General features: G+C 37.4%; 1 protein-coding gene across 2 annotated transcripts; it reads left to right on the top strand.

Moving 5' to 3' along the window:
* The first annotated feature begins 6,485 nt into the window (after positions 1-6,485).
* On the top strand, positions 6,486-13,471 carry LOC137980036 (CAAX prenyl protease 2-like). Of its 2 annotated transcripts, none has more exons than XM_068827361.1 (10): positions 6,486-6,643; positions 7,694-7,799; positions 8,310-8,390; positions 8,484-8,544; positions 9,673-9,731; positions 9,964-10,072; positions 10,978-11,046; positions 12,054-12,116; positions 12,445-12,537; positions 13,055-13,471. In XM_068827361.1, exons 1-10 carry the CDS (start codon positions 6,516-6,518, stop codon positions 13,153-13,155), a joined length of 870 nt encoding a protein of 289 aa, XP_068683462.1. In that variant the 5' UTR covers positions 6,486-6,515; the 3' UTR covers positions 13,156-13,471. The 2 variants fall into 2 exon arrangements, with proteins under 2 accessions (XP_068683462.1, XP_068683463.1); XM_068827362.1 differs by having other exon boundaries at positions 12,476-12,537; positions 13,055-13,194.
* Positions 13,472-13,896: the final 425 nt, after the last annotated feature.

Below are 13,896 nucleotides of genomic sequence, written 5' to 3'. Positions count from 1 at the left end.
GATCATGGATTCGAAACCTGAGTGTCTCAAGTGAATGACTACCTTTCTCAGACCAAATTGGCAGTCAAGAAACCACTAATTAAGGACACTATAAACTGTGTATAAAAAGTGACGATTACTTAAATTCAGGTTAGTTAAGTGCGAGGATCACCGCTATCTTTAGTCGAAAACATGATAAATACCCAAACTAATGTACACTTTTAAGTCAAAGTAGCGGACACACAACAGGAACTTCCTCCTCCTTTATGAATTTGTACAAGCAAGAATCGGATTTCCAAAGTCTCATAGTAAAAATTGTGAAGAGGAATGATCAGGTGTTCATTAATCCTGCTCGAAAATTTTCGTTATTCCAAGATCGACTATTCCTATTCCAAATGAAGTTGTTATTCCACCCCACAAAATGGCATTATTCCTTTGTCACACGAGCGATAACTTTGACGCCAAGTTGCATGGTCTGAAGGTCTTTATAAATTTTACCGTATCTGCCAACTTTCAATTGAAAACAATGAAAAAAAATTAGAACTACATGATTTGAATGGAAAAAAAAATTAACAGTCATTGCAAAAATCCAGTTTTTCCTGTTTAAAGACTCTGAAATTCAAAAGATTTGAGGATCTTTTCAAGAAAATTAATCATCGCGTCCTGGAGAAAATGTTAATGATGGTTTTCGCAAACAGCAAAACTTGAATTGCGGAGAGCGAGGTACCTTCCTCATTTTGCTGCTCAAGTGACAGTCATGACATTTGAACTACTTGGCAGTGTAATAGGCCAATATCCCCTTTCCTGTCGGAAACTGCAAGAATTCATTTAAATACCTTGATGATTGACGATAGTTTAACACCAACTAAGAACTGCGTGATTGTCTGATAATGTACCTTGCCCCGATCAGTTTTTCCTCAGCGAATCGTTGAGTTGAGTGTTGTAGATTGTAATGCATAAGAATTAAATTTTGAGTATACAGGAAACGTGTCTCGCTGTCTGTTTTCGACATTTCCCTCCTAAGAGTAACACTGATAGATATTACTCTGTCTCACGCGAGACGATTGTACTCGCAATGGGGGACTCCTCAGGGGTGAAAGGGTTAATATGTAGAGGAAGGGACAAATAATTAAACGGGAATTAGTTGACAGAACCAACCGCCAGTTAAAACCCCCTATGAAATGATTTAGAGGATTTTTTCCCAGAACCCTCTTAAAATTAACATTAATAAACTTTTCAATTGAAACGACGGCCCTCTGATCCCAGGGACGTACGCAACGGGCACGTAGCCGTGAGATATTACGCTTTTTCAACTCTGCATTTTTCCCGAGGGACAAGGTCACTCACAATTTGGGGAGAAGAGCTGGCGTAGTACTGAGAGTACTCGTCTTCCACCAATGTGGCCCTGATTCGACGCTATACCGTGGGTTGGTTGGCTTTCTCTATACTCTGCTCTGAGTACTCCGGTTTTCCCTCTCCTCAAAAACCAGATTTGATTTGTTCTGATTTCAGTTGATTGGTGGTTTCCCCAATTAGTAGACCACTCGTGCTCGGTTAAATAACCTTGAGATTTAAATAAAGTGATTGTTGTTATCAAGAGAAAATGAGGGGACAGAGAGGGAGGCTCAAGGCGTTGGCCGCGATATGTTATGTCCACGAAAGTTATTTTTAGACGAGCGGAAGTCTGTCTTCTGAGACGTCCGCATGCAGTCTTTCCTCGCTCTAAGGTTCTTAGTGAAAAGAGAAAATGATGGCGCACGTGGAAGGCTGATGAATATATATTTTCTTTCAAACATCGGACCGAGGTTTGCCTGCATGTGGACGTCTCGGAAGACTTCCGCTCGTCTAAAAATAACTTTCGTGGACATGACATATCCCAAGGGCTGGACCGGGAGCCTCCTTCTCTGTCCCCTCATTTTCTCTTGTTGTTATTTGATAAAATAGCACCTCTGCATGATGGCGTCACTTACTACCAAGAGCATACTGCTTTGAGTAGCTTCTATTTCCAGGCACGTTGAAACCGTTGTTTCTTTGTTCCAAGGAGGAAAGAAAAATCTGAGTAACAACAAAGCATTTTGGTCTCGGTAGTGAAATAATGCCACCATGCAAATGACCTATTGACGGGGATTTTTTTACGAGGCTTGAACGCTTTCCTAGACAGAGCGGGACTACGTAGGTCCAAGCATCTAAACACGAGCCTCTGTTCAGGGGCACCCAACGAGAATATAGATCAATACCACTTAAACATAGTATACAAAAATTTGGTTTTATCAACGGAGTTGATAATGTAAAGTGGCCACCGTACAGAGATTCTAAAAGCTGACGTTTCGAGCGTTAGCCCTTGGTCAGAGCGAATCGTCAGCTTTTAGAATCTCTGTACGGTGGCCAATTTACCTTATCAACTCGGTTGATAAAACCAAATTTTTGTATACTACTTCCCCACCGACGCAGCACCACAGTTTCTTTAGAAACTACCCCCTTCACTTAAACATAGCATTGTTAAACTTATTTTAGTATTTAAATGGTAGATATAGGCATATTTTTATCCCCTAAAAATTTTTCATCTGTTCGGATTCCCTGGCTGAAAGTCTAGTGATCCGAAAACTATAGGGATCAAAACTTACCTTTTCGAAAATTTCAGCCAGAAAAAGGGCTCCCTAAAATTCTAGAAGACCTTTTTATGGTAAAAATGGGCAATTCTATCATTTTTCAGATGTTCGAAAATCCTAGGAGAAGCAGGCAAGCAAGAAATTTTACAACAAATGTTCCGAAAATTCTAGATCTCAAATCGTCTTCCGAACAGATACTTCCGAAAATTGACGTTGGGTACCCGTCTGTTTGTGTAGTGCTCACAATTTGCTAAATATACGCCATGAAACAATTTTCGGGATGATAACATATAGGTGTGTTTTTGTCTGTTGGACATCTAATAAGCCATTTTCGAGTTCATGTCTGCCTCATCTTCAAAGTGAGACTAAGTCTTAGTTTGAAGCTTTTGGGGAAAAAAAGCAAGGTGAAACACCAACGTTGGTGTAGTCAACACATTACGCATGCGCAAAATCATTTTACCCTGTCAATTAGCAGCCACGGACAGCTGATTCGGCTTGCATGGCATAGCTATCATACCATGCGGGTGATTTAGGCTCCCCTTTAAGTGGCAGCCCTACATACAAGAAATGTGGTAAGCTGGGTAATAAGAAGTAAGTAAGTAAGTTGGGTAGTAAGAAATACGGTACGGTTTGGGATGGTAAATAGTTCTGCTTTACATATGAATGAAAACTTTGTACTTAGACTCGCTTTGAAGAGGAGACAGACATGATCTCGGAAATGCCCTATTACCTTGAAAGCAAGGTAATTACATGCTGTGATTGTAATGACTTGAATTTCTGGACATATCTGCCCTTTCCCCAATTAACTGACCCAGACACAAAGATTGGCTGCGTGCAAATGCCTCTTTGAGGCTGCAGCCATTTATTGTCATTTAAGTATCTTAGTTCACTAATCATCGCAACATTAGTAGATTTACCGGTACATGTGAAAAAGGCTTTTAGGATCTTCTCAATAGAAACATCCTTTATTTGTCCTAAAGCCTTTCCCTAACAAGTTATTGTTGGTTTTCACTCACGTGATCAACAGCCATGTTTTTCAACGAAAACAAAACAAAACTTTTGCATAATAACTGAGAGTTAAATTTGCGGAGGATTTGATCGGGGCTCAAACATGGCCGCCGTTTCTTTGTTTTGGGGCTCCAACATGGCAGCCTTGACGTCATGTGAAAACCGAGAATTGGTGTACAACTTGTGACATTAATAATTCATAATAAGTCAATAACATAGTATTTATTCAAGATTACCCAAACGCAATCCGTTTCAATCTTGTCCATTTGTGTCCATCCATGCTTCTCTTTCCTTTTGCTGTATTTCATCTTACTGAGTTAAGTGGTTATTGCCATGTTTCATTGTACTTTTTAGGCGTTATACAATTACATCATTTTGCATGACATAGCCCCCTTAAAGAACGTTAAAGTGCAATTCAATTAATTCTGAAGTAAGAACAGCAACCACATAAACTGTTCACACTCAGAATTCACGGCAGTGTTGGAGCTTTAGAAGGCAACAAACTCTATTTTGTGATCAAAACTTAGAAAAGCTCTACCACTGAGAACTACGTAGATTGTGCAGATCAGACTCAGTCTGTCAGCTGAATGGAATGGTTTTAAATGCAACAACTCACTGCTGTCAGTTTAATCCAGTGTGTGATAGACATACTGACTGGATTTAGTATCTTTGATCTGCAATTGCGTAAAATGTATGATTTCCAAAGTCTCATAACTTTCGTCTTGCTTTCTGTGACAGTTGCTTAACTGAAGAGCATGTTCCAAGAATTCTTTGTTGGTTGATATTCAAGTATTTCTTTAGTTAGCTGCACTAGTTCAACTGTTCAGGTTCTTCAGGTAGTTGACTGAGAACTGTCAAGATATTCAAAGAATAAGCAATCTTTCAAGCGAAGAAACTGAACAACATAAACAGTAATGACCCTGGGTTTCTAAATCCTGCCAAAAGATTTATCAATGTCCTCAATAATAATAGTAATAATAAATAATAATAATAATAATAATAATAATAATAATAATAATAATACTAATAATAATATTGTTTACATTGACAAGAGTATCCATCATTAATATTACCAGTAGGTAATACTAATGAGCTCAAATCAATGAATTGATTTCTTTCACTTTTCACCTCTCCCCAGTCCTCACTCCTATTCCTCTCAACTTTACTGAACCTTCACACTACAACCATTTTCCCTTTTCCAATCTGGAACAATACAAGTGACGTGGTATGAAATGTTTGCATGGGGTGGGGCCCCCCCCCCCCCCCCCCCCCCCCCGGAAAAACATTTGCCTAACACAAAATAAAAATGTTCAAAAGTAGAACACTAATAACGATTTTGTTGGATTCTTTAAGAGTAATTAACACTCCGGTTAGCCTTATTTTTTTTTACTAGTGCTATCTTTATAACATTATCCAACAAAAGTCTTCCACATTTTAGACACCCCAGATTTGAAAATCTCCCCATGAAGAATGCCCCAGATTCCTCTAAGAAGCTTCAGCCCTCATGATGTGCCCCCCACTCCCAATAAATTTAACCTTGCTACAGCACTGTTACGTGAAACAGAGACAAAATGATATCTTTTGTCTAATAAATATATTTTTGACCCAAAAGCATATACCCTAAGCTTCAAATTGCTGGACCCAGTCTGAGATTTGTTGTAATTTTCATGATAACGGTATGAGAGATTCTCTCGTCAGACCGGTTTAAGTTCATTGTCAGGCCGGTCTCCTGTAAATCAAAAAAAAGGAAATGTATGAGGCTGATACTTGTGCCGGTCTGAGTTCATCCCAGTCTCATGTAAATAATTTTTTATGCAAGGGCCAGCTGAACAAAGTTGAAGCACCAGGTCTTGGATGATCTAACCAGCAAATAATTTGTAGATTTAAAACAAAGTAATACTGCAAGACTGATGGTACAGCTGTGAGGATTTCTCATTTGGTTACCCATTGTTATTAATATGCTAAACAGAAGCTAATATCTTCTTTTGTTCTGTAGTTGGCAAATTTTAATATTAAAAGAAGTGTGACGTCAATGTTATACACAAGAAATATTGCTATACCCCTTAAGACCAATCAATAGAAACCATGACAAATTATCTTTATAAGGCACTCCTTACTTTAACATAACATAACATAACATAACGCCTTTATTTATACACGATAAGAGTTAAAGCTGCCAAGCTTGTGGGTTTGTCTTTTTCAGAGCATTCTTGTGTTCATTTCCTCTGTTCGCCTTTAGCGAAAAACATGTACAAAGTACTTATATCAATTTGAAACAAAATTAGATAGGCGAGGTTTTATAATTTAGATCTGGTGTCGATCAATTAGAAAGTTAAATTGCAGCTGAATTTTCCGCGCGCTGAATTAACAACCGTGATTTCTTTTTCAAGCATCGACTTGTGGTGTTCCCTTCCCTTCTTTATGAACACTTCAAAAACGTCTCTGAAAACATTCTGCTTGCAGTTTTGAGGATAATCATCCTAGTGCATTAGGAGAGTAGAGTTATGGACATTTCGAAAGAAAAGTAGAGAAGAAGACAGAACAATGAAAAACAGTACTTACAGCGGCCATCTTTCTCTTTACCCGGCGGTGAGACAGGTTCCCGCGCTTTTTCCCGCTGAGAGATGCCTCGATTCTAAGAAAACTGAAGAAGATCTGGGGCCCGTTAATCGAAAGTCCCGAAACTGACGGGCCATTTTCGGGTGTCATAATTCCCTTTGAATCTCAAGAACGGAGAGGATTTAAATTGTTTCACAGTATGATCCAATTTGCCTTTTATTGCCATGAAAACATGTTAAAAAGATCGGCTTTCCAAAACAAGCGGTTGGCAGTTTTCGAGACTTTCGAGAAACGGGCCCCTAGGCCGGATCCCGAGGGAAATGGGTTACTGGTCAGCTGTTACTCCTCGTAGTAAACAATATGGCGGAACGGATGGGACCTTTCGTAGACTTCTCCACCATCACTCGTTTTAGAGGAATTGTCTCATGTCTAGTTATCTCTGTTGCATATGTTGCAAGCTTGTATGTTTTCAAGTCGCCGTACCCTAGGTATGTACGAAATGTATGGAAAAGAAAAGGATTGAATCTGTCGCCGGAGTTTAATGGACTTTAGCAGCTTCAGTTAAACTTACTTAAGGACGGTGCCTACTAATTAACGATATTTTTGCCCCGGTGTGTGATTATGCAGGAAATGTAGATCTTAACAAGTGTTATTGAAATCCAAAAAGAAAATTGGGGGATATTCATGAATAATATTTGTAAAAAGCTTTAAATTACAAAGCAATGTATGGCGTTCTTTTCTCAACGATCACAACAAAAAGTTGGGAGACACAAACATAACAACCTTTTGTGCCATATTGAGTATTTTTCGTCCATTCACAAGTGCAAAATGTATGTGACAGATGTTCCAATCCCTTTTAAAGGAAAATAGGGAGTATTTTTAGCGCCTTAAGGGGTTAGCCTGCAGTGGGTCTGGTGGTATTCCCTCTCCCAGGACCTTTTGCAAATTTAGTTTCTCTCGAGTGGCATTTCCTGCATTTTGCCATCATTTTTCAGTGGTATTCTATATTCTAGACAGATAGATAGATAGATAGTTTATTAATCAAAAACATGCCAGCCATAGGCTGAATCACATATGATTTACAATAAAATGAAAGCTTAAATCTAAAAATCATGAGTTAAAAAAAAAGGATGAAAGGGGAATATTTACATCATTTCCTTATTGACATAGTGATGGATAAGACTATTGTGAGAGCAGATGTATACATGTAGGTGTGCCGTGTTGTAAAAGCATGTTTATTCCTAAATTGACCTCGCACTCATTCTTAGAAGGAAGTAAGCTATACAACCTGTGCGAAGGATTACAAATGATGGATGGAATTGTTTGAAATGAGCTTCTGAATTAGGACATGGTGGTTGATAAGGTCAAAAGCCTTGCGGAAGTTTTACGTTTTGATTATTTGCTCGTGACAAAAGAGCTTTTTTATATGGCTTCCTTTTGCAAGATCTTACAACTGGTAGTGATTATTCACAGGAGGTGCGACCAAGGTGGGCTTAAATTCATGACATTTATGTTAACATCTTTTTGTTTTTATGCAGAGATCACCCAAAGACCATCAAGCAGCGATTTAGAAGTGTCTTCATAGTTTCTCTACTTTCTCCATTTTATGTTTGGCTTTGGTCAGATGGAACTCTGGGACAAAACGTAATCTTGTCTATGATGTAACATGCTCAGCTAGTTGGCATTGTTTGATGCTTAAATCTTATTTGAAGACTAGCGAATGCAACTTTCTAAGACTAGCGAATGCAACTTGAAGACTAGCGAATGCAACTTTTTAAGTTAGGATTCAAAACCCAAAATTTTGTCACCCCTGTTGTCATCTGGGGTGATCTAGCGCAAAAAATTAAACAGGTGTCAGGTGAAAGGTCACCAATGAGATTCAAAGGAGCATGGGTGGAATAAGAAAAGTGCGCTGTCTCGTGGGATTGCCTAATCTATGCTGGAGGGGTGTAATTCCTGGCCCAGCCATTTTAGTCATTTCACCGTTTGTTTGGTTGTTTGTTTGTTTGTAGCCTTACTGATGCACTAGCTAAAGTGATTCTTGTTTTAAATCATGACTATTTTTTCATTTAAAAATAGGGTTATGGTTTCTTAATTTTTGTTGCTGTATTTGTGGAAAATAAAAAAATGAAATTTTTTAATCTTGATTTTCAGTCTTTCTCCCTGTGGCAATATCTAGGAATACGGTTGGAAAGCATTTTACTGGCAGTCGTTTTTCCTTTAATATTAACAATGGTAAGAAAATGCAAAATAAGGCTTGATTAATTTCAAAGTAAAAGATAATTATTTATTTATTTAGAGTGTTCTTTGTATTTTTTTTTATTTAAGATTTTGTTCACTGGTCCTATTGTGTTATTGTACGTGAATAGAGAATTAGCAAATATGAAAGGTGAGCCATAATGCTGAAATATTCAGATAAATATGTTTATTGCCTTGGTCTTAAGAAGCATGGCTGAGTAGTGAGGCTACTTGGCTCCCCGTTCTCAAGTCCTGCTGTGGCTATTGGGTCAGTCATTACATCTCTTATGTCAGCTCTCGCGACAGGTTCAGGTAAGGAAAGGAAAGGAACTTTATTTAAGTGTCTAGTCATTCTAGCGCTGGAGCACTAATTGGGGACACTGTAAACTCAAATTTGAGGTGAGGGGAAAACTGGATTACCCAGAGAAAAACCTCTCAGAGCAGAGTAGGGAACCAACAAACTCAACCCACATATGACGCCAAGTACGGGAATTGAACCCGGGCCACATTGGTGGGAGGCAAGTGCTCTCACTATAGTGTCCCATTCCCTGCACCAAACGAGAGGTGCAAAAATATCCCATGAAAACTGTTAAGACCAATCCAAAACACAACAACTACATCCATTACTCGTCCAGTGAACTTTTAAGAGGTTGTAAGGAGGCTGCGTGGTATGTGTGACCAGTAGGTGGAACTTCTTGATCATTATCCCGAGTTTACTTCTCTTCTATGCATTTATTATATCTCTCAGATAGTACGCTCACTGTAATTGGCTAAATTAGTATTCTACAGTATGGCCTGCTGTACAGGTCGCCAAATTTAAAATTTCGACAAAACATCATCTAGCGAGTTTTTCATGTCATTTCTGTTGCATAAACTTGTACTGAAAACTGTTTGAATCTTGCAAGCAACTATTTCAAACTTAACAGCCAAGAAGATTTAGTTTTTGGGATTTTGGCACGGCATTCTTTGTGGCAGTTGAACCTTCCGCTTCACTTTGACTAGTTTCCTTGCCCGCACCCCGGTTAACCTCAGAGATATAATAAATATCTTACTAACCAAGTTTTCTCGGTCTGTACTGTAAGTTACGGATCCTCGTTTTTTCCCGTTGATTTATCGCGCTTGGGCCATAAATCAACGGGAGAAAACTCGGTCTGTAACTTACAGTACAGACCTTGAACTCAGTTAGTAAGAGGTATGTATAATTTATTAAATGATCAACTGGTTTGCCTGTTTATGTTTTCTTGTGTTTCTAATTTTCTTTTCATATTTTTTGTGCCAGGTTTTCTTGAATACCCGACAAGTTGGGTGAATTCAATTAGTCTACGAAATTACCTTGTAGTAAGGACTGTCGTTTCTTTGTTTCAATCATTCATTTGTCTGCAGTACTTGTGGTTTTTTTTAAGAATTTCTTTCCTTGCAGGAAACAAAATAACTCAAATATTTCCCATGAGATCATTTAGCCATTTTGATGAGAGGGAGTTGGGAAATATAAGTTTATCATTTGGTTTTGTATTTGAAGTATGTCGTGCAGATTTTAACATTTTTCCTGGAACACTTTCTCATCTCTTAGGCTCCCTTAAGTGAAGAGTTTGTGTTCAGAGCATGTCTTATACCCATGCTGGTACCGGGCTTCGGAAATGTACTTCCAATCTTTATTTGTCCTTTATTTTTTGGAGTAGGTAAGGACAGTTTGTTCTCAAACTGCTGACTAATTCACATTCTTCTGAGTGTTCTAATTCTCTTTATGTGAAGAAGATCAACAGTTTGAGCTGACTCTTTAGTCTTATTTTTCTTTGGCTCTTATTAATTACTAACTTGTGTGTCATGCATGCTGCTAGTTGTACATGCAATACTTTATTTTCCTTTGCTGTCCTTAAATTTTGAGATTTAAATGGATTTTGTCTTCAGAAAAGAAGAAAATTAAATACATTAGTTAAATTAGGTGGTACTTCAACTTGAAATTTCAGTCCAATTTGTGTTCAGTCATTTATCTCCCTTCATCCTGTTTTTCTTTGCTTAACTTGTTTTTGTTTATCAGTCTCCCTTCATTGTAGTTAGTTGTTCCATTGTAAGCTCTCTCAATGAGCAAATTATGTGTACAAATTTAATATTGTTTAAGCCTGGTACCTAGTATTGTTATTGCGCATACGTTCCAGATATTTGGATTTCCTATCGGTGATGCTTACTAATACAGGGATATTTTTGCACTGTTTGAAACTACCCGGAGAAAGTAGATCTTAGTAAGTACTCGTGGTATTCAAAAAGAAAATTGGGGGTAAGCATGCATTTTTCAGAGATAATTAAGCTTCAATTTGCGAAAGAATGCCATACATTGCTTTGTATTTTAAAGCTTTTTACAAATATTATTCATGAATTATCTTTGAAAAATGCATGGTTACCCCCAATTCCCAATTTTCTTTTTGGATTTCAATAACACTTGTTAAGATCTACATTTCCTGCATAATCACACACCAGGGCAAAAATATCTTTAATTAGTAGGCACCGTCCTTAAAAAGGACACATTTTCCATAGCTGTCATTATTTAAACATTCAGTCATTGATTTTTGTTCTTGTCATTCGACAGCTCATATTCACCACGTCATTGAGAGATTACAGCGTGGAGAAAGCCCTCATGATGTGTGGTTTAGTGCATGTAAGTTTTAATTTTTCTATATATTTTCTGAAATTGTGGTTCATTTTACCTTTCCACTTGCTAGTTTGAAACACTAATCATTAAATAATTTGAATCTTAATATACTGGTACTCATCAATATAATAAAATACATACTTAATTGATCACTCCCCATAGGGACTTTTCAGGGCCAATAAAACGCAATCAACGAAACAACAGAACAAAACAACAACAACTGTTAAGAATCCCAACTGGCAAGAGGCATTTACCAGTTGGTTATTTACAAGTGCATCTGGGAAGTTGACCCGGGCCTACCAAGAAATGGCAATTCATGAAGGAAAGCAGAGGAAATGTTTTATCGTGTCCCTTTAACATCACAATGTGTCCACAAACAAACATCACATATTTACAAATTAATTAACATCACAATGTGTCCACAAACAGACATCACATATTTACAAATTAATTAACATCACAATGTGTCCACAAACAGACATCACATATTTACAAATTAATTAACATTACAATGTGTCCACAAACAGACATCACATATTTACAAATTAATTAACATCACAATGTGTCCACAAGACTCTTGTTTCCAAGCTAGTTTAAAGATGAACCCAAACTCTTACACTTACCTTAGTACTAGAAATACGTAGCAAATGGTTTTAACAATAATATTATTCTACAAGGTCATGCTGAAGATTAAGTGATAGATAAGCAACAAGGCATGTAGTGCTGAGTTGCTTATAATCATTTTATATCCAGCAAGCCTGAATAGAATAATAATAATATTATTGTTTTATTAAAAACTCCAGGGTCAACATCTCTTCTTTGGTGTTCCTGGGGGTAGTATAATAATTATTGTCGACTAAAGCATCAATTTCGGCCTCTTTCAATTCTAGTCCAAAATAGCTTTTGTCGGCCATTTTTTCTCAGAGCTGCAATGATAGAGGAAAACACCAACTAAAGCCAGAAAAACCAGAAGCCTTGTTTTTATAATCAATTTTGTTTGCTCCTTTATTTAGTCTTTCAGTTTGGTTACACTACAGTATTTGGAGGTTATAGTGCATTCTTGTTTTTAAGGACTGGTGAGTGTGATTAAGTTTAATTAGCAAATTACACTCTATAGTTCTTTCACTCCATGTGTTATTTTTTATACTCTATGGTATGTTTTTTTATATTCAAAATTTCTATCCACCAAACAGAGGACTTTTTTGTATCAGAAGTCAATGAACCTCTGGTTGGCACTCAGTAACACTGGGTGACACATGTCAACAATGAATATTGCAGAGGGAGTGGTTATAACTTATCCAAATGTTAGAATAAAATTATTTAGTGACGTTAAAAAATAGTAACATTAAATTATTGTTCCATTAACACATCTGAGATGGTGGCTTATTTTGCATTGTTTTTTAGGTCATCTAATTGGCCCTGTTTTATGCCACAGTTTTTGTAACTTCATGGGATTTCCCCTCCTTGATCGGATTCCCGGCTCAAAGTACCCACGACGTAAGTATGTTGAAACATTTTTAGCACTCTTGCCATTTTTTGTTGGCAAATTTTTCAGGCAGGTACAAAAGTTGGACCAGATCAACTAGTATCGCTCACCTCGGATCCATCCGAGATGAGTGATCCGAGTTGATCTGGTCCGACTTTTGTACCTCCCTCATTTTTTTTTTCATTTCATGGTCTTGAGTGCGGGACCTTCGTGCATAAGGTCCCGAGTTTGATCCCCGGATCTCACATCTTTGTTTCGACTTCTTTCCTTTCAGTGTAGCCTAAGTAGCTTTAAATACCCTTATAACGGAGCACTGATGGAAAGAGGGGGGTAAAATGAGTGCACCGTCGGCTTCCTGGGAGAGTACTAGATCTAGAGAGTAAAGGAACTTCCGACGTTAAATAACGTGTACCTTTACCTTTACCTTCATAAGCTGCTCACTTTACTGTCTTGGTCAATTAAAACTCAGTAAAGTTTATTATTATAGCTTACTGGTTAATCTCGAGTTTATCTGTTCTTTCTTTTCAGTTATAAGTGCATCATTTGTTGCTGGCTTTCTTTTGTTTCTGGTGCTGGCACTACCACTAACAAACCCATCATGGTACAATTCTGTATATTACCGTCATTAGCAGCTAGTCACATAAGGATTTGAAAAAACTCATGGGTCTGGAGATGTTTTAAATAATGGAATGGCAGAAGGCAAGGAAGGGGTTGTTTAATTGTATTTCCTCTTTAAGAAATTGTTTTTCCCATCTTCAACCACCTGTGTATAATTGTGTTTTCAAGAACTTGAGGGAAATAATTTTTATATATATACATGTATATTTAATAGATAATTGCGCATAAAAAGCAATTCACTCAAGAAATTAGATAAATTGAACCTAGAACACTGTTTACAATTTAAATAATTGAATGATGACACTGGAAATATCTAATAAAACATTGAAACAAACTAGTTTCCTCTTCTTGGTTTGGAGTTAGGGTTTTAAGTGTGTCTTGTTGAAGTTATTTGTTTTAAATTTATTCATCTTCTATAATTTACACTACAACAATACTGACTTGAGTTTAAAAATCGGAAAAATCATGAGAAGTACCGTAGAGAGATGGGCTGTTGGGGCAAAATCCACCCAAGTTTGAGGTTGCTATCCTCTGTGCATCAAGAAGGATAGCCAAGTGAGCCGAAACCTCCATTTTTGTTGTTGGACGAAAACTACAAAAACAGCCAGGAAAACCAACAGGTAGAAATTTGGGCGGGAATAAAGGGAAACTTAAGTTTTGCACTGTACAAACTGATTATTTTTCCTGTTGGCGTGACATTTCCAATATTTTGATAAGCAAGAAATGAAATGCTAAGATTTCAGTTTGCAGTT

This window comes from Montipora foliosa, chromosome 12, assembly GCF_036669935.1.
Source record: "Montipora foliosa isolate CH-2021 chromosome 12, ASM3666993v2, whole genome shotgun sequence".
In the NCBI taxonomy this organism is placed as follows: domain Eukaryota; kingdom Metazoa; phylum Cnidaria; class Anthozoa; order Scleractinia; family Acroporidae; genus Montipora; species Montipora foliosa.
The sequence above is the reverse complement of the archived record's forward strand: the minus strand, read 5'-3'. Positions and strand labels throughout refer to the sequence as shown.